The following is a 21,844-nucleotide window of genomic DNA, read 5'->3' as shown; positions in this document are numbered from 1 at the left end:
CCAATTAAAAACACTCTATACGAGAAATATTCAAAATCAATAAAAAAAACCTCCCATATGACCTCTTTGTACATTGTTTGTTTATATAAAACTATAAAGCATTCGTTTTCAAGATACGATTTTACATTTACAACAAAAATTCTTTCATCAAAATTATACAAGACATACTTTAGAATTTTTTAAACAAAATTTTCAATTAGTATTATAGTATAATATGACGTTATCGACAATGATATATATTATTTTTAAAAACAATAGCAAATATATCTTAATTCATTTTTGATAAATTTTTTATTTATATATTTTTATTTTAAAATAATACCAAACAACCATCACAATTGCGATGTTGCCACTTCAAACCCTCCAAAATTAGGATTCATTTTTTATTTTTCTAAAAAAATCTACCTTAAAGTATATCTGTACCTACAAAGTTAAAAAAGAAACAGATGAGATGGTTTCCCTTTCTGCCCCTTCCCTCCATTTATTTTCCCGCCTACACGAACCCAACTGATCCTTCCAACAGTCTACGCCAAAGAGAGAATAAAATCCATTTCTTGGAAGGTAGGGTTTCGATTTTTCGTGAAAATGGGACGCGAAGATTACAAGTTCATGCAATTGGTGGACGCAATAGCTTGCATTAATCAGCGAGTCAATCTTATTGGCGTTGTCGTAGAGACTAGTCTTCCCAAAAGTACCAAAGGAACTGGTCATTTTCCCTTTCCTCTTTTCTCCCGCTGTTTCCCCACCTTTTTCTGGGGTTGGGGTGGGGATGGGGGGTTGGGAGAAGAAGATTATATATTGTCTCTTAAAAATAGTATCGCTCTGAAATGGATTGTGTTTTTGTTTTTCTTCTGGGGCTGTTTTGTAGATTATTTTTGCTCAGTGAAGATCATTGATGAATCGCGGCCAAGCCTTGGGATTTACATAAACTTTTTCGCTGAAACTATGGAGAAGCTCCCTCATGTTGGGAGTGTTGGAGATATAATTATGGTTGCTCATGTTGTGGTAAATGAATATCTTGTCCGACTTTTTCCTCTTTTTTTTTTTTTTGGCTTCTATCAGAATCTTTCAGACTGAATTATGTGTTCTTCCTTTTTTCGTGTTTGGCGAGAATTGTTTGTGTTGATTACTGACTTCTCTATGTTTGTTTATATAGGTGAAAATTAGGGGCTCGGAAGTTTATGCTTTGTTTAACAAAGCATTTTCTTCTTTTGCTTTATTTGAAGGGAGAGACCATAGTGGTAAAGAGCTTGTGCCATATCAAATTTCGTCCAGATATAAAGCTAGGGATCAGGACAAGAAGTTCATAATGGGCTTAAGAAAATGGTTAATGCAGCACAAGATTGAAGGTGGGTGTTCTTCTTTTCAGTGCATTCCTAATTTCTTATTGGTGTAACCATTTAATACTCCTTGTTTAAGGTAATAAAAAATTGTTGCTGATGGATGTATTATCTTTTTAGGCTTGTCGTAGTAGTTTTCTGGTGAAAAATGCACGCCCTCCACAAACTTGAATTGCTTATTAGCTGATTTATGCTATAGCTGTATGTTGAACTTTCTGTTTAGCATCTTGCCAGAGTGAAACATTTTGAACATTGGACTTGAACTTAAAGCATGTAGCTTTTTCTGTGTGCTACGTATGTACTTATTGCTTGATAGGCTTGAATGAGTCATTGCAATTGAGAGAGATCAAGGAAGGCGGACACTTGAATCTGCTTTGCAAGGTAATTCAGAGTTACAAAGAACTGACTTCTAATGCATTTAAGGGTTGACGATTTGTTCCCCACTTTTGTGATGGACCTAATTAGTAAATAAGTTTCTCAAAGAAAAAATGGTGATATCATCCTCATTTGTTTTCTTTGCCCCTAGATTTTGCATATTTTTGAAGTCAAGGAGAATGAGTGGATGCTCTTTGTTTGGGATGGAACAGACACACCACCTGCTTTTGTTGAAGCCAAGTTAGTGTTTCTGTTCCCTTCTACATCACTAGTGGCTGTTTGGTTTTCCCTCTCGCTCCTTTTTCAGTTCAATAGGCTTTGCAGCTACATAAATCCCACTTGAAAGGTTACTAACAGGTTATTATTAAGATGCATTTTGACAGTTGATATCTGGGATCAACATATCAGCTTTATGATTTTACTTCTGTACTTTAGGATGGTCTTAGTTATAAGTGGATCGACGTGTGGATAAGGATAACACTAAATTGCTACCACTCCATATGTAGGACTTAATTTGAGGAGGAGCTTCTCTTCTCTGCTAACCTCTCCTCCATTTCTCGTTCATTGTATCCTTGAGGGGGTGAAAGTTGAAAAGATTCAGAGCAATAAAGATATCGGAATTTGGTTTTGTGCCTCATTACTCTGCTGGCCCTTGCCTTTCCGTTTGCCCTTACTGTTAGTCACTCAAATTGACATATTTCATGAAATGGGTCTAAATCATACGCACCAACAACCACAACGGAAACAAATATACTCTAAAGGACGGGTAGAAAGACTTGATCATATACTCATGAGACAGATTAGAACCTTGTAATCCGTCCTGGACCTGAGACTTGTCTTAATAATTGTAATCAGTATGTTAACTGTAATTTTCTATGTCTCCATTCTTGGATTAGTTTTGGAAGTTTCTTTGTCTTAGTAATTGTAGTTAATACTTTTAGTTATCATTCTCAGACTAACGCACAATTGCTTTCTTTCCATCCTTTGATTAGTTCTTGAGGTCAGAAGATTATTTTCTTTTGTTAGTTCCAGAAGTTAGAAGCTTATCTTCATTTAATCCTCTCAATATTTATAAACTTTTTGGTTTTTTGTGCTATTCCTTTTAACTATAGATTCATCTGTTAACCAAATAACCTGGCTGCTTAAAAATCTGCATTTTTACGTACTAAGAACATGATCTTTATTGAAAATCCTATGTTCTTATGATATGTCTTTTCAGACTAGAAGATGAGATGGAAAATCCACTTCCTTTACAGTTGGAACCCTCTCCTTTATCAAGAGACGTGTTGTGTACCCTTCCACCTGTTGGTACTATCTTGAGGATGATTGTTGATCAAGGCAATGAGAAAATTGGCATTAAGTTTTTGAAGACAAATAAATGGGTGAAACTCATCAATGTAAAATGTGAAGTTCGTGCTGCATTGTGGCATGCTGTGCTAATGCCCTTCTCTAAGCTTTGCTATTTGCCTGATGATGATCACTCTGTAATAGAACGCCAAAGGTAATTGCATGATTTTATTTTGCATGTGTAATGTGAATATTCTTTTGTTGTCTAATTTACTCAGGTTGCATAACAAGCAAACCTTGTGAATCTGATATCTTAGGTTGTTTGATAATTTACTGATAATCCATGACTGACTCAGTGAGCAAAACATTTAACATGGTATCTTTTTCTGTCTAATAAGTTACACTCTATTTGATTTAGGTCTTATAATGAGCGTATTCAATCTAAATGGGGAAGGATGCCCTTCACAAGTTTTCCTTGGCCTTCTCATATAACAGGTTCCTTTGCAGGAGAGATAGGATGACTTTGTATTCTGAGTTTTCATTGATCATAACACACGGTTTATTTTGCTCTTTTACTTTTTGAATATCAGAGACTGAACATCCTGATGTGCCCTTTGTCAGTTTGATGAATATCCTCTCACATCCAGAGGTACTTTATCTCATCATTCTTTCTATCATTTTTATGGACAGCACGAATCTCTTATGACATATATGATATCAATCCAGGAACATTAATTTAAAATATTCAGCATTCATCGACTTTGGTAAATTTAGTGCCTCTTTATTTAGTCCCAAGGACACAAGCTCTAGACTTGTTGCTCTTCTAGAATTTAGTACTTTGTTTATTTGCTATTATTCAAAATTAGTTTCTTGAAATTCTATTATCAGGAAGCATTTGCTCCCACTTAAAACTACTAGTCTCTTGAGGATAGTTGCTTATGATTATGCATCTTGCAATTGTCCTATCCGCTTCTTGTGATACTTCCATCCCCTTCTCTAAAAGAAGATACAAGTCCTTGATTCATTGTTTTTAATATAAAAGTGATTTCACTTTATATTTTAAGAGTAGGCGTGACCTAAGTTTTGCCAGACTACTAAGGCTTTGCATGTGTGTTGCAACCTTTTCCTTTTGAAAAACTATTGAACACATGCATGCTGCTACCAGATTTATGTTTTTACCAACCAAGAAATGTTTAATCCTTGTTGAAGAAAATTAAGAATAAATAACAAGTATGAATTCTTTGCCACTATATGCATATGTTTAAATTATTAAGATTAATATATTATTTTTCATAAATGTTCCTGAAGAATAATTTCATTCTTCAATATATGAGCAAATTATGTACTTTGTTAGCAAAATTAACAATTGACTAATACTTTAATTTATTTCAATTTGTCAATGTTAGAGATTGAGTTTTTTGTTCTTCTCCATTCCTGGTGCATTTATTTAGGTACATGATAAATTACATATGTGCAATACACAACTTATTATTTCATTGCCAAAAGTCTTTCTTGATCGGCTTGTCAATTTTTCTTTCTTTTATTATCAATTTTTCATATGTTCTAGACATATTTATTTGGTTGATAAATGTAATTTTTTAATTTTCATTTGTGATGAGAAGGTCAAGTTCTTTTTTGTTTGTATATGCATATGAATACATTCTATTTTGTGTTCTTGAAGATATGCTTTTAGATTCATTTATTTAATCTAACTAGAAATCCGATATTAAGAACTTTCTATGATTAAGTTTAAATTCGTGAAAAATTAAATTTTGACTCTTTAATAATGCTTTTGGAATTCTAAATTGTATCATATAACATGTGGATACCTAAGAAATTACTCAATAATATACAATGGAAATGCTTTAGTAGCTTTTTTTTTCAAGCACTTTTCTTCACCAAAAAGTTAAGAAATATAAAACATTTTGAGCTATTTGTAGACTAATCTGTAGTATAATAATCTGTTATTCATAATATATTATATGATGTAATAAATATACAACTATTTATATATATATATAATATTTTGGTTAAGTACAATAGATTCTTAAAAAAAAAAATGAAGATATATATACACATGTACCAAAAATATATTTAGAAAAGTCATTGGGAGTTTAGTATGTTTAGAATTGAATTTACTTACTGAACTCAACAAAATCTTATTACAAACAAATGCTAAGTTCACTATTATAAATTGATACATTTATTGGTTCAAAATATTATCAAAATTAAAATTGAAGGGAACAATGTTATTTACAGTACTGAAAGTACATTATTACAGGTAACGTAATATTATACCCCAAAGTAACTTTATGTTAATCTACATATTATATACTGAAAGTACATTATTATAGGTAACATAATAATATACCCCATAGTCTACTGAAAGTACTTTATGTTAGCAAGATAAAAACCCAAAGTAACTTTTAAGATCCATTCTTACCTTTTTATACGATATAATAATATAATATAACATAATTAAGATATGTATAGTATATAAATGTAATATGTAATATCTAGGTGTATGATAGACAACAGGTATAAATTATCAAAGCCATATTTCTAATTTTCCATGGTGGCTGTCTCATATTCCCATGGAAGAGAATGTAAATTGACAGATTCCTCTAAATGCATACTAAATCTTCAGAAGTTGATCTAATTTGTGTTTTTTCTGGTCATACCATTTAAATAATTCAAAGAAAAATTTGGATAGATACATTTTTTTGTCAATGACTCACACTTTGGGATATACCTATATGCAGTGTAAATTGTCTTGAATCGTAGGTTGCATATAACTTGCTGTCATTTCCAACTTATGAGCCTGTGGATTGCAGGTGACATGTAAATTTAAGTCTGTAGTTCGAGTTGTTGCAATGCTCCCGTGGAGGGCTGAGGACTTTCTCTCTCCTAATGGTATTTATAGAGTTAGGTTGACTTTGGAGGACCCAACTGCAAGAGTCCATGCTTTTCTTTATGCAGAGGATGGGGTAATGACTTTTACCACTTTATGTCAATGTTTCCTTGATAGATTTTAGTTTCATCCTACCTTATAGTGGAATTTAAATTTCTTTTCTAAGTTCACCTCTCATTGCTCGAAATCTCAATTTGAAATTTTGGGTAGGCCATCACCAAAAGCTTAAGCAACAAAGAGTTATATATAGAACTAAAATGTAATTCATTATTTTGATACACAGATGAAATTTTTTGGGAATTGTCAATCTGTTGATATGCTGACTAAGATTCGGAACATGTTGCTTGGAGTAGCTGATGAAGATGGAGCGTCGACATTGAAGAATGTACCCAGAAATCCACCGTGGATACAATGTTGCTTGAAATCCTATTATATTGATAAAAATGATATTTGGGGGAGTAGGAATTATCGGATCTTTGACACTACATTTGTTGGCTGATCATGTATCTTATCCATAATTTCTCCAATGGATCAATATACTATAGAATGTATCACATTGTAAATAGGTTGTGGCATGGCACAGCGGTTGATGAACTATGGCCTTACAAGACTGTAAATTATACAGAATGTATCTGAAATTTTGGATGATATATAGGAGCTTAACATTTGGTAAAACATTATAACCTTTAATTGAGTAGACATCAGAATTTTTACAGTGCTTCAATTGCTTCTCTCAACACCCTGATGATTATTAATGCACTTTGTGAGTAGTTAGTGACTCTCGATCTTTAATTTTAATTGAGTATTTTGATGCTAAATCTTCTTTAATTATGATTATTCGTGATGTTGCCGCACCAAATCTAAGGGTAGATGAATGGTTGGGCATCGCACAAATCTAAGGGTAGATGAATGGTTGGGCAATCTGCGATGCCGATGAGGCCTGGCCAGTAAAGCTACTAATATTGATATCACTAAAATGGAAAGGAATATGATTAGCAAAAGGTCTCCTACCTTCCAATTCCTTGAAACTGACCTATACTCGAGGTACTCATACGAGAAATATACTTGGAGCGGATGTTCATTGCAGTCGAATGAGTCAATGATTCCCATATAATTTTCAGTAAGTCATTGTTTAATCCCTATTGATACAGTTAATCCCGTAAGTTTGATAAAAGGATGTAAGAAGACTTGGGATGTTATTATTCCTGAAAAACTGAGAGTTTTGTTAATAGATTGCAATGAGTGTCTCCGCTTGGCTTAGAACTTTCAGGAGCTTCAATTTAGCTACTGAAAATGTGAATGATGTAGAAGCTTGAAGGCTCCGCATGTAATGGAAATGTGTGAGAGAGTGGTTTGGTAAATAAGTAACCGTTAGTTTGATCGGAATGAAGGACATAATTGAGCTCAAACCTGTCTTGAGATGATCTTAGATTTGTAAAATGGATGTTGGTGGGAGGGAAGATAAAAAAGGATGTCCAAAAATTCAACAATGATGGTTGAAAGATTAATATTAAGAGAATTTGTGTATTTTTGTAGATAAATATACATATATATATGTGTAAGTATATTTTTTATTAAAAAATAACTCAAGGACGGTTGAAAATGTAAAATAGTCTACAATTCCAAGTAGGTGGACCTAATGAGATTGTTATCAACTAGTTATAGAATTGAGTTTGACTTAAAAATTGACATGATTTGAGTAAGTATCGCAATGTCCAAATATTAAAATTTCATCCGCTTGTAAATTTGAATAAGAAAAGGAGGTCAAAGGCAACTAGTTAAATAATTTTGCTTTTTAGAGCTGTAACTGTAAAGCAAATGTTAATTTCAGAAAGAAGGGTAAGTTTTAGAAGCATCATTTGCCGATCATATGACAAATTCAGATTACTTTTTCGGTAAAAAAATATTGCACCTAATTATTGCTATTTGGTAATTAAGTTTTTCTAAAATGTGAGTTTTAGGGGAGTGAAAGCCGAATAGTTGTACTACCCAGTCTCGCCGGAGGAACTGAAGACACCAAATTTTGGTCATCGCATCATCATGTCAATTGAGATTAAACTCTCCCGATTCAATCGTACTTATCGCCCCGATGTCAGTTCTCTCTCTATCTATTCATATATATATATATACATACATATATATATATATATCTGTCTGAGATGCGTATGTACATGTTTATACTGATAAATTATCGTTGTACATGGTATTTAATTCATATTCTCGTGAACTGAGTAATTCTCAAAAAATGAAAGGAACCCCTGGAAGGCAAGATTATCACGAAGCTAAATTCCGCAATCTCCCACCAATTTATTCGCCTCACTGTTAATGGCGCTGTCAATTTGCAGGTTTGATCAATCTTAGCTCTTATTATCGGTTCAGTTTCTTATTGTGGCTAAATGGACAAAAAAATCGGACTTATTACGGCGGTTGTCCATAAAATTTTAGGTTCGCGGGGGATCAGCTGGAGTTATCGAGTCCCTGTATGGTGTCATTAAGCCCATTCCAATTGTGTAAGTCTCTTCTGTCCATAAGTGTAAAATGCTAGTAAAGCTATTATCTGCCTCTTATTTTATGGAGTTTTAGTTTTGATTTTACTTATTTGGAGGGTAAGTGGGAATTTACTTTGTTTACTCTAGTTCACTTGGAACAACCCGAGATCTTGATTTACAACTTAGTTGCAGTAATTTGATCCTTTTTCTGCTGCCCTTTTTTAAATTTTTGTGGGTAATAGTGAATGTTGAATAAGCAAGAGGTTTTGGGGTTGCACAGTCTGGACTTTGATGTTCAGTGCACTTGATGCCGCCATTTGGGTTTGTCCTTGATCTGCAATCTGAAGATATATGTTTTTGTTAGTTTTTCCTGGGCCACAGAATAGTGAAAAAGATATAAGAAACTTAAAGGTAGCATAAAATATGCAATTAACCTATTTATCACTTTTTATCAATTTGCTTGTGCTGGTGCCTTATGTGATTGATTTGACGATGCATGAGCAGGAAGAAAGCTGTTGATATCCGATCATCTGGAAAAATTGGATCAGGTACGACAGAGGTATGATGCCAATTGCCAGCTATAGTGAAATATAGAGACGGATGCCAATCTAAATGTGAGGGACATAGGTTTAGATAGCATGGGAATGTGATGACTCGTGTATTTTTGTCATACATGGGTGCTTGTCTTTGATTTTATTTTCTTTCTTTCCTTTTATTGTGGGCTTTCGAGAGACAATAACGAACTTAGTAAATGCTCTTATATAAGCTTAGCAGTCTATATGCCTCAATGTTTATAAACTGAAAATCTGGAAGTATATGGATTGTTAGAGAACGACCGAAAAAGAAATGGAAAACGAAAAGAAGAGCAGTCATAGAAGTCAAAATCTGGACTTATACCTCTAAAACCAAATTTAATATTTCAAGAGACTAAAGCAGTCTCGATTTTACTGAAGGTTCTATTCATGAAAGCTAAGAATTTATTTTGGGCTGTTGCAAACCTGTGATATTCCATTATATTTTAGTTGATGCTTGAGAACTGAGATATTGATTTGTTGATGAGACTTAAACACCTAGTGTAATCACAATTTTAAAGTTCAGATGAACTTCTATAAGAATAAGTTGGACATATGAACATGACGGAGTCTCAACATTTTTGAGAATTGTATATAAAAATTTTTCCATGATCGAGGGCATTTAAGAATCTTGATCTGTTAAGACTAGAGGAATTTAAGATTTGTCCTGAGATTACTCGGTGCATGACTATGAAACATTTGTACGCTGTTCTCAGCCACTCAGTTGCGGCGTTTATGAGGCACCATGAAGTGCTGAAATTAGTGTTGTAATACGCTTGGTAGATTAATTGGTATTTGGAATTGGGTTCATAAGAATATTAGTAACCAGTTCAGATGATGCATTTTGAGCTTTAGACAGTTGTTATGAAAAGCTTAAACCTGTTGTAGCACTGTAATGTAATCATTTCATGGATTGTTATATGTAGCTTAGCTTTAAATTCCAGGATTATTTAATTTATGTTTTGTTTCCCTTCTAGATACCCTTTTCTGTGATTTTGAAAGATCCGAAAGAAGAGAATCTAGAAAAGTTCTATGAAACCTTCCATGGGGGCAATGTTAGCATTCAGGTAACATTACTGAATCTTCGTATGTGCACTTGTTTTCTGGTGAACATGCTGATTTAGTTGTGGTATCATTCTGTTACTTTAGAGAAATATTCAATGCTCAATTTAATGATCAATGCCATCATAGTATCTGATAACTGTAGATGTTGTGAGAGGATACTTGCACAAACCTTTGTCGACGACGATGGAATTCATTGTTGAAAGTGAAAAAGGTATAAGTTCAATCTGTATATTGCCTTATCGTATGCTTGTACATGAAGGTGCTAACTCTTTTTCCTATTAATCATTTCAGACAATCTTCCTCAGAAACCAGTTTCTCCAGAAATGGTTATCTTTTATATTACTCAGGACACCCAACGGCATACATTACTTAGTGAACTTAAATCAGGTCAGAATTATTTAATTGCAATTTAATTTTCATATCATATGTCTGACTTTCCTATGAGATGTTGACAGAGTGGTACGATTCTAGTCTTGTTAACATGGTTATATCTGTTTGATGAATTTATCCTGCCATTTCTTGAGGATCCTGTCTATTTGTTTGCATTCTTGCTACCAGCACTCTGTTGATATGCTTTCATTTCTTCTCTCTATTTTGACTCTCCAAAACAACTGTAAAGAGGAATTCTAGGGTTTGTTTTTATGCTTTGCCTGCTATTTCATCCTTTTTCTAAACATACTAACTTTTGATAAGAGTCTGATGATTTGCCTCCTCTGGAAGAAATTAATACTTTGACATGACTAATTTTTATGATAGTTGCCTAAAATTTTACATATTCCTATGCAACCCTTCAATTTTATATTTTTGCTTGCATGCATGTTTTTCTCAGTGTCAAGCCTCAGATTTCAGATGGAGCCTTGTATTCCGCAAGACTAGTAAATGTTTACACACAAATATAGTTGTTTTGACACAGAAGCTAAATATCAATAAGCATTAAGAAATAAATAGGAATAAGAATTTCTGCAAGCAGTAAAGTTCTTGAGAACAAAGCCGTGTTGTATTTAATTGGAGGATTAGTGAATATAGCCCCTTCCATGCGTTAAATTCTTGATCAATTACCTGAGCTTGGTAGAAGGCACATTTCATATGTGGGAATCCAACAGCTACGTATCAAGTTTTTTTTGTCTCAGTTGCATTTATCATGCATATGTCTCAGCTACAGTTACTATGTGCTGGAATATACCCCCATCCATGTCAGTATTTGAATTTCTACATCACTTGTTTTGAAGTGACTCTACTTCTTTCTGCTTATATATATATATATATATATCTTTTATTATTATTTTAACTTTTAAGTAGAAAAGGAGCATCAGTCATAGAAACAGATGACATATGTGTTCTTCTAGATATGAGTGAGCCATAATTTTAACATATCTTGAAATTCTTAATCGCGGTCTGTAATCTGTAGGTGGTTTCCGGGTCACAGGGAAAGTATGTACACAATGTTCACTGTTGGATCCTATTGGTGGAGAGTTAACTGTTGAAGCATCTGCTGTTCCTATTCAATCCATTGACATCCACTTAATCCGGGTGGAGTCAATTTTGATTGGGGAAAAAATAGCAACTGAATCCACTTTGATACAAACAACTCAGGCATTCACCTTTTTCCCTGATTACGTAAGTTTAGTTCCAGCTTGATCTATTGATGTGCTCGTGTTAAAGGTTCTTTCACTTGATAGATAGCAGATGGAGATGTTTGTCATGGCATGACTCTGCCTATTTACATCATTCTTCCCCGTCTCTTGACTTGCCCAACCATTTTTGCTGGGTAAGTGCTTGATTGCATAAATTTTCCTCCCTCTTTGTTTGATTTCTTATTACCACACAAGACAACTCTAATTGTACACTTTTGATTGTGTGCATTAGTGATGTGTATGAACAGCCTAGAGTGCATGGTCTAATAGGAATAGTTTATCCTAGAAGTTAAAAGCTCCAGCTGCAGAATGAAGACAATGACGTAATAAGTATAGGAGAATTCAAGAGAAGAGTAACATCTGGATCTCCTTAATTGGATGATATATTTTGATGATATTAGGTAATACAGATGTTATAGTGGGAGAAGTTGATTGTTGATATGATAATTGACGGAGCAGCAAGATAAGCTTTATTTCTTTATGTTTAATCTATTATGGAAACTAGATTCCTCAGAAGCAGTCTTCCGAACAATGACTTTCACCGACTCCAATTTTATCATTATATTTGCAATAGATTTTTAGGGCTGCTCTTCATCGGTTACTCTATCATTCTCAATTTTCTAACTTCTGCAAGGTGTCATATGTAAAATCACTTTTGCCAATGTTAGTCTTGACATCATTTGAGAAATAAACTTACTGCTGGTTGTTAAGAGCCGCCATTCTCTCTCTTTTTAATAAATCTGCTCTCTTTTGAAATGATATACCAAGCCCTCAGAATGTTCAAGTAGATTCTAACTGGGGAATCATCATCCTTGAGCTGTGGCTGTAGGTTTCTACACCAAATAGTGTATTTGGACTAGAAACATGTATGTCGTACACATTGTTATGCTGATAAGACAATCAACATTAATTGAGAAGGAAAAACGTGGGATTGTGCAGATCCTACTAAAGGGGTCTAAGTTAAGAAAATTGACCAGAAAGGATTCCGTATTGTATTAGGATTTCAAATATATTATATGACACAGTTACTTTGTCGTTTCTGTAATGGTTGATCCAGAACTTGAACCACAGACCATTAAGGCCAAAATATAAGGTTTGATTAAGAATCTAGGTTTTTGACATTTTTTAGGATTTAATTCTGTTGATCTAGAGTTTTACAATATTTGCATTGTCGGATCAAAAGGATGACTTCTCTACAGTTTGATCATTTAACAACAGCTTTTATTTTTTTATAGTTTTTGTCATATATGTGAGGAAGTATCTATAAATTTTGATTTGATAGTGAAATTAAGTAGAATGAAATCCAAACTGATTCTGCTCTGGCTGGTTCCAAATAAATCTGCTGTTCTCCAATTATTATGAGAACTTATGCGTGCACCTAAAATAGGCGTGTTATCTGATCTTTGTATGGATCTTATTGTTTTCTGCACTGTCCATATGTTGTGTGCTTCAATTCTTAGTCAATAGTAAGTGTAAATGTTAGGTCCATGTATTACTATATCCAATCATATAGTTCTAGGCTTCCTTTGCATCAAACTCCAGAGTAACAGGAAAAGATCTTCATATATTAGGTTTCTCTTTAGAAATTTTTTGTCTTGTTTCTCCTCTCCTTACTCATCGCCTACCAGTTTAAACTTCACTTTGTACTGGTTGCATTTGTACAATGCTATTAAGTGTCTAAATGTAACTTATCTGCATTTGCTGTTACTTATCAAGCCATGATTGTCATATGTTAATTTGCAGTTGCTAATCAATCTCCTCTCTGCAGTCCATTTTCAGTAGAGTTCAAGGTTAGCATTGTGATAACTTTCTCGTCAGTTCTATCTAAGAAGCACTCGAAAGCTGACCCAAAAGCCACTAAACCATGGGTACGCACCTATACTGTATAATGGCAAAACTAGGACCTTCATACTTTGTATTTTGATTTCTTGATCCTTTCTTAATTTCTTTCTTTCTTTCTTCTTTTTCAAATTTAGATGGCAATGGAAAGTGTGCCATTAGAACTGGTGCGCACAATATGATATTAAACGAGGTAACCTTCTTCTTCCTCTCTTTTACAGTCCACATACATGTAGTCTTTAAAAACAATTCTTAAAAACAGACAATTTTCTAATTCTATTACGCATCAATATGACAATTTCTCATTTTTGTGATCAGGTTTATGAATTTAAATTTTCAAGGAGGTGGGTTTTATTAGATACATCAAGCATTAGTCACCCTGAGGCACCAACCAAAGAGGTCAGATTTTCAGGACCTGTACTTGCGTAAAAGATTAACATTAGTTTGTTGTTTTTCTGATTATGAGAATCTAGCCCAGCCCTTAATGTGCTATTTGATTATAATCTTCATCATATACTATTTCTTTTATATTAATATTACCCACATTAGATATTCACATAATAGGAAAGTAGTGGCGGGGTTAAGGGAAAAGCCCCTTCCAAACCATAATATATGCAATGGCTTTCAACAGGGAAAGCTCCAGAAATATGCACTCGGAACACTTATTAATCTGATAATAAAAGAAAATACTAATAATAATAATAATAAGTTAACCCGAGGCATGTACTATAATAGTAACAAACAAAAAATTCCATAATTATATATATAGATATACACATGTGAAAACAACCAAATCAAACAGCAACCACAAAACATACATGCAACAAATATTTAAAACAGAAATTTCAAGAAGCTGCAATCAATGATAAAAAGCTAGTTTCTTTCCCCTTAATGGCCATGAATTGATCTGATTGAACTGCTCCTGACCCTTTCTTCTCAGTCTTCAACTTGTGAATATACTCCACCAATACACGCTTATTCCTGAACACATTCCCCTTCACCTTCATGTACATATCATGGTACATATGCCTGTCGATCTTGCCGGCCTCTCGGTATCCGTTCAGCACGCGGCGCAGCACCCTCATCCTCCGCATCCACAACAGCTTTGAGGGCAGCCTCGCTTCCTTCGTCCCCTTCCGCTTACCATATCCTGAGTGTCTACCCTTTCTCCTTGCCTCCATGGCTTCCCTAGCCCGTGATCTTGAGTGGAGCTTCGAAGGTTTCTTGAGAATGAAACCGTCTTTGATGAGCTTTCTCACATTCAATCCTTCAATGGAGATATACACGACTACGTTAATTAACCGTTGCATGATTTATTTGCATATGAATTTCATTCTCATATCCGTTTTCTTATAATTTTAAGACAATATTCAGACTTTGAAGTTCTAAATTAAAGTTAATTTTGAGCATATATGAAAGCAGATGATGAATAAAGACATATATATGAAAGAAAACATACTAGAGTTGGCCATGGAGATATGACTGGTCTCATTAGGATCCACCCACACCTTCCTTCTCCCACACTTGAGAATGCTACCTGCTAACCTCTTCTGTAGCCTTAAGGATACCATCTTTCCTTGATTGTCAAAAACAGACCAAAGTTTTGTGCTTTTTGAGGTGAGAAAGCTGCTTATGAGATTGGAATATTAGTGCAAGCTTATTTTGCTTCCTGGCTTCTCTTTTGTGTTGGTATTTTCTTTCTCCTTTTATAGATGCAAAAAGGAGATGACTGCATATGAATTTGATATTATATTACTTATTTATCGTGGGAGCCATTGTTGTTTTTTTCACTTTTCATTTTACTTAAAAATAAAATTTAGAACTAATTAGTGGAATATGGTGCCCAATAATAATGCTTAATTTGGGCATATTCTGTTTGACTGTGTAGGGTCCTAGGCAGTGAAGAATAATAGTAATTACAAAAATTGAATGATGATATTAAATTGTTGTTAGTTATATGTATTAAGTGATGAGATTTTTTGTTTTGTGATTGTAGTAATCTTCATAGTTTTTATAGTGACAAATATTGCGTAAAAATTAACGAACAAAATAAAATTGTTACTAGGAGGCATTAGTAACACATTTAACAATGCAATAGCGACAAATATGCCATTATAAATGTGTGGTTAATTTGTATCCAATGACAACTTTACATTAATATTTTTGCACTAATATTATAATTATAAAAAGCTTAAAAATTATCCTCATTTAATATATACCGAATGAAAATTTAAAAATGATCACTTAATATCTTTTTCAAATTATCATCTTTTTTATTGTATCAAGTCAGATCTCAGTAGTGTGGAAAGTGGTCAGTGTTAATTACTATTTTAAGTTAAAATGGGATAAAATAAATGTTTTAAATAGTAAAGAAAAAAGACAAAAATGAAATTTGAGAGTCCCAATAATTTCAGTTTTTACAGATAAGAGAAATAAAAAGGGTTTGAAAATTGGATTTGGAGTTGGGAGATTTCGTGTGGAAAACGTTGAAGAAACATCAATCAGTCAATCAAATCAAAGAACATACCCTTTCTTGGGACCCAAGTTGTAATATTTCTTGTAAGTCAACTACTACCCCTCCATATGTTCAAATGTATTTTAATGCAACTTTTCTTGCAGCTCAAGATCATACCAGGTTCCGGAACAAGAACAAAACAGTTGTTCCTACGACTTGTTGTTAACAATAATAATAATAATTGATATTAAAATGGAAAGAATAGAAGATACTGCAAAAAATATCTAAACCCGACAATAAAATTAATTTTGTCATAATATAATTATTAATGATAAAAATATGCATAAAGTTGTCACTATAAATAGTTAATGTTATTCTATAATGATAATTTAGTGACAATAAATATGTCATTACTATACATCTGCCGCTAGTTGCAATTAGCAACAACTTTTTTATTTCTAACGAGAATTTTCACATAATGAATATGCCTATTAGAACAATAGACTCATTATTCTGTCAAATTTGGTGTATTTAGAACATTTTATAAGTTTTCATATCTTATAAAATGTTATATTTTATTATAAATCTAAGTTTTTGAAATATTTAAATAAATAAAATTATGGATTCAAAATTCCTAACATGTGGTTTGTGAATTTTATAAGCTCTTTTTAATAAAAAGTATATATCAAATATTTTTCAGCATTTTATAAAATACTTTGAAAAACTCATCCTAATGTTCTCTAACTTTTTATTATTTGAATTATGGTGATTAATAATCTTACTCATAACATTTTTAATATTTGGCTCAATTAAATCACTGAATCATTCTTTTTATTTTCACTTTTTGAAAAAATGTTTGAGATAGTACCCTGAAATTGCATGTGAAATTGGTCATATTTGGACTTTAGGTTTATTATTGTTAATTTTCTACACCGTACCTAATATGTCAAGCTATGTTTTGGTTGTATTATTTTTTGTTCTTGGATGGGTTTGGCTCTTGGTTAGGGGTGACAAATAGGAAGGGTGGAATGGAGTTTCGTCTTGGACTTATCCTAAACGAGTTTTTATTTCTATGGTCCAACTACTTTGCGTTAAGCTATGATATATAGACACGAATACAATAATATGAACACGATGAGGAGTGGTAAATGAGCGAGTTAGGTTGGATTTAAAATAGATTTGAATTAATGTGTTGAAAATGGATCAAGCTAGATCGATGATATCCATATTTTTATATTTAATATTTACAAAATTTAAAATTTTAAATAATAATTATAAGATGACAATATTTTTAATACTACTTGTAATATAAATATAATACGATTAAATTTGTATTGTTCATTTTTCATGGAAAGTAATTAGGTTACATTAAAGATTCATTTGTTAAATATAAAATGACAAGCCTGTAAAGTATTAAAAAAATATTGTATTCTTTAAAACAAATCATGAGATGGATAATTGTGTAATCAATTTCTTCATGATTCTTTCTAGAATTGAATTGTGAATTTTTATGTAATAATAATAGTATATGTTAGTTCACTATAAATTATTATTAAATATTGGATATTTGATATGTTGATTGAATTTTATAATATAATTGTATACTGTCAGTTTATTAAAAAAAAATTAAATGGACATATAAATTGCAAATTTTGACTATTTTATAAAATTCTTCATTTTTCTTTAATTTGTTTCTCATTAATTTAAAAAAATAATAAGTTACTAAATAAATTATGAAAATTTTGTTTCTCATAAAAATGTGAAAAGTTAGTAGGTAAAAGTAGTTAGTGATATATAGTATAATTAAATCAATTCTAATGAACTTAAAATTCATCACCAACGAATATATATCAACAATTCACTTAAAATCTATCATCAACCCATATATGACCCACAATAAACTCGTGATTATAATTTATACTAATATCTTTCATCAATTCTATTATAATACTAAAATTACTTGTGATAAACTAATAAAAATTAAAACATGAAGCACTCATTTTAGGATCCACAAGAACTTATATAGGACTCATAATCTATTTAAATTTATTTAAATAAAATCATATTGAACCCATATTAAAAAAATATTTAAATTCAACCTAATTGCCACCCCTAAACACGACACAATATGAATTTTTTTTAAAAAATTAGGACACGACACGACTATATATAATATTTTTTATTATATATATGTTTTTAAATTTTTTATAAAATTAAAATATATACTATAAAAAATATTAAGAGAAAACATAAAATAAGTATGTCTCACATCAAAATTATTAACCAAATGGTGGCTAAATAAATATACATAATTAGGTTATTTTTAAAAGTGCCCCAATGAAAATTTTCTAATCACTCTTTAGTTAAAAATCATCATGATCATCTCTCAAATTTTAAATAATTTTGTTTTAAAATTTTAATTTGAGAGGAGTGAATTCATTCCTTTTCTTTTTTATTAAGCCCAGAATTCTTTTTTTTTTTTTTAAAGACAAAACAAAGCCTTTTGAAAATATATAAAAGAAAATTCTAAATGTGCCCAAAACATGTCGGACAAACTTCCAAACCGTGTTGGCATGTCAGATTCCGTGTTTTTCTTCTTTTTTTATCTTATATTTCCAGAAACACGGATGCCGTGTCTGACACGCGTCCATGAAGTGTTTGGTTGTGTCTGTATCCAATACATCCAACACTGCAACAAGTAATTTTGTAAATTGTCCGTGCATTATAGGTTGTAAGTCATGGGTTTTGTTTAAAAACCTTTCCGAATAATATCTATTATAAATACATTTTATTTATTTTAAAATTTTGAATTTGATCTAATAACTTATTAGGTGTGGATAAATAATATCTCAACATTTTAAGAAAATTATATTTATTAACTGAAGAAAATAGAAATGTATTCGAATTTTGATTGTCAGAGCCGTTAGATTATGTTTTTTGTTTAAAAGTTAGAGGTTTTTCATTGAACAAAAAACAACACTCCTACTCCTGTGTTGTTGATAGGATATTTAAATTCTTTCAAGTTTATTGCAGTAAGATATTCTTACTCTTTAAATAATTACTCTCCATTTATTCTTTATATAAATACAACTGACAAAATAATCTTGCTTGTTTTTACTGTGAAATTTGATTGGATTAAATTATTTTTAGGGTAAATTTCATTCACATCCTTTGAGGTTAAGTTTAAATACACAAAACCCTCCACATCTTTTGTAAAATTACCAAATACACCTCATCAGAGAGTATTAGTGGAATGCACCACAGGTGTAAACTTTTATCACTGAATAAGCGCGTGTACTTATAATCACAACTACAATCTCAAGAGATGTAATATAATTTTGCAAAAAATATGTAATATTTACGTATTTGATTCTAACCTCAATGAGTGTCAATGTAATTTATCCTACGTTTTATTCTAAATTATTTACCTAAATATATCTCTTCATCTTTGTGTCCAATAAAATATTCAATTGATCAAACAAAATGGTCATTGTATATCTTTTGGTAGTTGCTATATAGTTAGAATGGTAGGTTGGATAATTAGAGTGTAATAATTTTGGTTAGATTAGGATGGAATTTGAAATTTTCATCAAACATAGAATTATTGAACCATATAAAGTTGCAAAAATTTAAAAGAAGAATATTGAAATAGTGAAATTAAGATAAAAATAGAAAAGAAAATAAGTGGAAATTTGAAAGAAGAAAAAAACAAAATATTCCAAAACATTTTTTCTTTGTTTTCAAGAGGCATGATTGCAAAATGACCACAATTTCAGCTAGAAATTATAGGTGGCATGTGGTCTAGTGGTCAAGTTTAGTTTGTATGAGTGAATTATGAGATATTGGTGGTTGATTTGTAATGTCTATACATTAAAAATCGAATATGATTTACAAATACATTTATTACGGTGATCAAATTGGAAAAATGTTTCAATAAGGATTTGATGACAAGAATGTTTCGAAATGGTCAGATTGAATTGTCTCAACAGGATTTTGACAAAAATGATATTTCCTAACGATCAGGTTTTCTTAGTTGGGATAGCTAAATTGATTCCACTTTAGAAAAAATTTTCCTCATGGGTGCAACGGAAGCAGTGTATTGTGAGTGGCATCAGCCCTTCATCAATGCGCATGATTGCAGATTGTGAAAACAGCCCAAATCTGGACCAAGTGAAAATAATTGTGCATCACTTCTAGTAGACATAAAGAAATGCTTCTCATGTATTTATCATTATATTCTGCCCAAAAATTAAACAGAACTATCATTGCTATAACGCTGATTTATATCTTTGTCATTAGATTAAAATAAAAATTTTAACCTTATTTGTTTAAAATAATCATTTACTGTAACAGTAAAAAAAAGGTACATAGATTACTTACTCCCAACACTTGTAACAGTTTTTTAGCCTACCTTAGCTTAATGAAGTCTGATTCATGTGGTCAAATTGAGTCCCAACTTATTTTTTCAGTTGTTATAGTGAATTTGATAGATTATCTGCTCTTATTTGATTTTCTTTTCCTAAATTCTTATTTGAATTCAAATTCTTTTATTTAGGCTCGACTAGCTATTATTCATTTTAAGATAATAGATTATGAGACAATTAATTTTAAAATAAATGCTATGACTTGTGAATTCACAATATTTTTATGGGTTATGCAAATGCAAATTGATATGATATTTCAAAACTAACAGAAATTTTTAAGTTAATGAAAAAATTTGAAAAGCTATTTAATGGGTTTAATGAACGATTAGATAAAAAATAATTACGATCAGATTACAAATTAAAAATTATAGCTTTATCAAAATGTAATTTTCTTGATAGTTATTATTGCGGAAGGGGTTAACTAATACAAAAAAAAAACATTTTGTATTTGCACTCAAAACCTAAATTTGATATATCCAATTGTAAAGCCAAAGGCGCACTCAAATTCGACAAAATTACAATTATTGACACATATTTGCTCAAAATAGAGAAAGAGAGTAATAAAAAAGAAACATCGATTTGGGCGATTTTAGACCGTGGGGGTTCGTGGGGTTGGCGGAAACTATTTTGTGTACGATTCCTTATTCAGTCGATGGTGTACTCTCAGATTGGTAATGGAACTACGTTTTATCTTTGACATGATCCTTGGCACCATCTTAGGCCTCTCATTATAGACATTGAGTGGTTGAAGATTCTACAGTCACTGCTTCGGATTCATGGCGGTGTTGATCGCATCATTTGGTGGTATATATATATATTATATATATAAAAAGTTGAAAAACATAAAAAACACGCAGATAAGGTGTAAAAATACAAAAACAAACATTGAGTGTGTTTTATCTTGTCTCGGGAAATGCGAAAACACAAAACCAAACAAAGCCGAGACTTTTTGCGCAGTTTAAGCGAGAACCACCGCACTTGCTGAACTCATTGTAGAAGAGGTTAGACAGAGAATTCTTAATGCTTCTTTAGCTCGCTCTGTTAGTTCTTGTGCGTTATATAAACTTTGGCATATCTCTTGGCCTGTCGAGTAAGACGCCACTCATTGAGCACTATTGTATTATACAATTATATTATTTATTTAATAAAAATTATATTTACCTAAAAAAAAAAAGAGAAGAAAATAAAAAAAAAATCTAAACAATAGATCTCCTCATTCCCATACTCCTGTCAACCAATTTCACACACACCTACACGCTTTTTCTCTCAAACGCATCCCACACGCAACACATAATAGAGTAAGAAAAGCCCCATCTCACACAGTTTCTCTCACACACACAATTTCTACCAGAGCCCATTTCACACAATTACACACACACACCGAGAGAGAGAGAGAGTTGATTGAGAGATGTTAGATCCAGGCAATGATCTGGTGCCACCTCCCTCCTCCCCC

At 31.9% G+C, this 21,844-nt stretch overlaps 3 protein-coding genes across 5 annotated transcripts; 2 read left to right on the top strand and 1 right to left on the bottom strand.

The window, feature by feature from the left end:
• LOC105166474 (protection of telomeres protein 1b) lies at window positions 481-6,602 on the top strand. The gene is made up of 10 exons (XM_011085848.2): window positions 481-706; window positions 869-1,005; window positions 1,157-1,349; window positions 1,657-1,721; window positions 1,867-1,955; window positions 2,935-3,216; window positions 3,421-3,497; window positions 3,593-3,651; window positions 5,837-5,989; window positions 6,197-6,602. The coding sequence occupies exons 1-10, from the start codon at window positions 586-588 to the stop codon at window positions 6,410-6,412; spliced, it is 1,392 nt and encodes a 463-aa protein (XP_011084150.1). The 5' UTR covers window positions 481-585; the 3' UTR covers window positions 6,413-6,602.
• Window positions 7,734-14,051, top strand: LOC105166446 (Down syndrome critical region protein 3 homolog). Of its 3 annotated transcripts, XM_011085811.2 has the most exons (13): window positions 7,734-7,752; window positions 7,875-8,004; window positions 8,166-8,258; window positions 8,359-8,423; window positions 8,907-8,961; window positions 9,952-10,041; window positions 10,166-10,250; window positions 10,331-10,426; window positions 11,448-11,632; window positions 11,719-11,807; window positions 13,442-13,541; window positions 13,650-13,705; window positions 13,831-14,051. In XM_011085811.2, the coding sequence occupies exons 2-12, from the start codon at window positions 7,954-7,956 to the stop codon at window positions 13,692-13,694; spliced, it is 954 nt and encodes a 317-aa protein (XP_011084113.1). In that variant the 5' UTR covers window positions 7,734-7,752; window positions 7,875-7,953; the 3' UTR covers window positions 13,695-13,705; window positions 13,831-14,051. The 3 variants fall into 3 exon arrangements, 2 of the variants coding, with proteins under 2 accessions (XP_011084113.1, XP_011084104.1); XM_011085802.2 differs by lacking the exon at window positions 7,734-7,752 and having other exon boundaries at window positions 7,802-8,004; XR_002287529.1 differs by lacking the exons at window positions 7,734-7,752; window positions 11,719-11,807 and having other exon boundaries at window positions 7,800-8,004; window positions 11,448-11,656.
• Window positions 14,239-15,207, bottom strand: LOC105166465 (60S ribosomal protein L19-3-like). Its single transcript, XM_011085836.2, has 2 exons — window positions 14,972-15,207; window positions 14,239-14,779 (listed from the first exon to the last, which is right to left on the bottom strand). The coding sequence occupies exons 1-2, from the start codon at window positions 15,081-15,083 to the stop codon at window positions 14,358-14,360; spliced, it is 534 nt and encodes a 177-aa protein (XP_011084138.1). The 5' UTR covers window positions 15,084-15,207; the 3' UTR covers window positions 14,239-14,357.

The sequence above is a fragment of the Sesamum indicum genome, linkage group LG1 (assembly GCF_000512975.1).
Source record: "Sesamum indicum cultivar Zhongzhi No. 13 linkage group LG1, S_indicum_v1.0, whole genome shotgun sequence".
NCBI classification, from domain to species: Eukaryota; Viridiplantae; Streptophyta; class Magnoliopsida; order Lamiales; family Pedaliaceae; genus Sesamum; species Sesamum indicum.
Note: the sequence above shows the minus strand (reverse complement) of the source record. Positions and strands in the feature narration are given on the sequence as shown.

What these genes read in the sequence shown, in the direction of transcription:
- LOC105166474 (XM_011085848.2), top strand. Translation starts at nt 586, where the DNA reads ATGGGACGCGAAGATTACAAGTTCATGCAATTGGTGGACGCAATAGCT. An exon ending in AATGCAGCACAAGATTGAAG is followed by an intron (nt 1,350 to 1,656) that starts GTGGGTGTTCTT and finishes ATTGCTTGATAG; the next exon opens with GCTTGAATGAGTCATTGCAA. An exon ending in ATATCCTCTCACATCCAGAG is followed by an intron (nt 3,652 to 5,836) that starts GTACTTTATCTC and finishes TGTGGATTGCAG; the next exon opens with GTGACATGTAAATTTAAGTC.
- LOC105166446 (XM_011085811.2), top strand. Translation starts at nt 7,954, where the DNA reads ATGTCAATTGAGATTAAACTCTCCCGATTCAATCGTACTTATCGCCCC. An exon ending in CTTTGATACAAACAACTCAG is followed by an intron (nt 11,633 to 11,718) that starts GCATTCACCTTT and finishes TTCACTTGATAG; the next exon opens with ATAGCAGATGGAGATGTTTG. An exon ending in CAAAAGCCACTAAACCATGG is followed by an intron (nt 13,542 to 13,649) that starts GTACGCACCTAT and finishes TTTCAAATTTAG; the next exon opens with ATGGCAATGGAAAGTGTGCC.
- LOC105166465 (XM_011085836.2), bottom strand. Translation starts at nt 15,083, where the DNA reads ATGGTATCCTTAAGGCTACAGAAGAGGTTAGCAGGTAGCATTCTCAAG. An exon ending in TATCTCCATGGCCAACTCTA is followed by an intron (nt 14,780 to 14,971) that starts GTATGTTTTCTT and finishes TCTCCATTGAAG; the next exon opens with GATTGAATGTGAGAAAGCTC.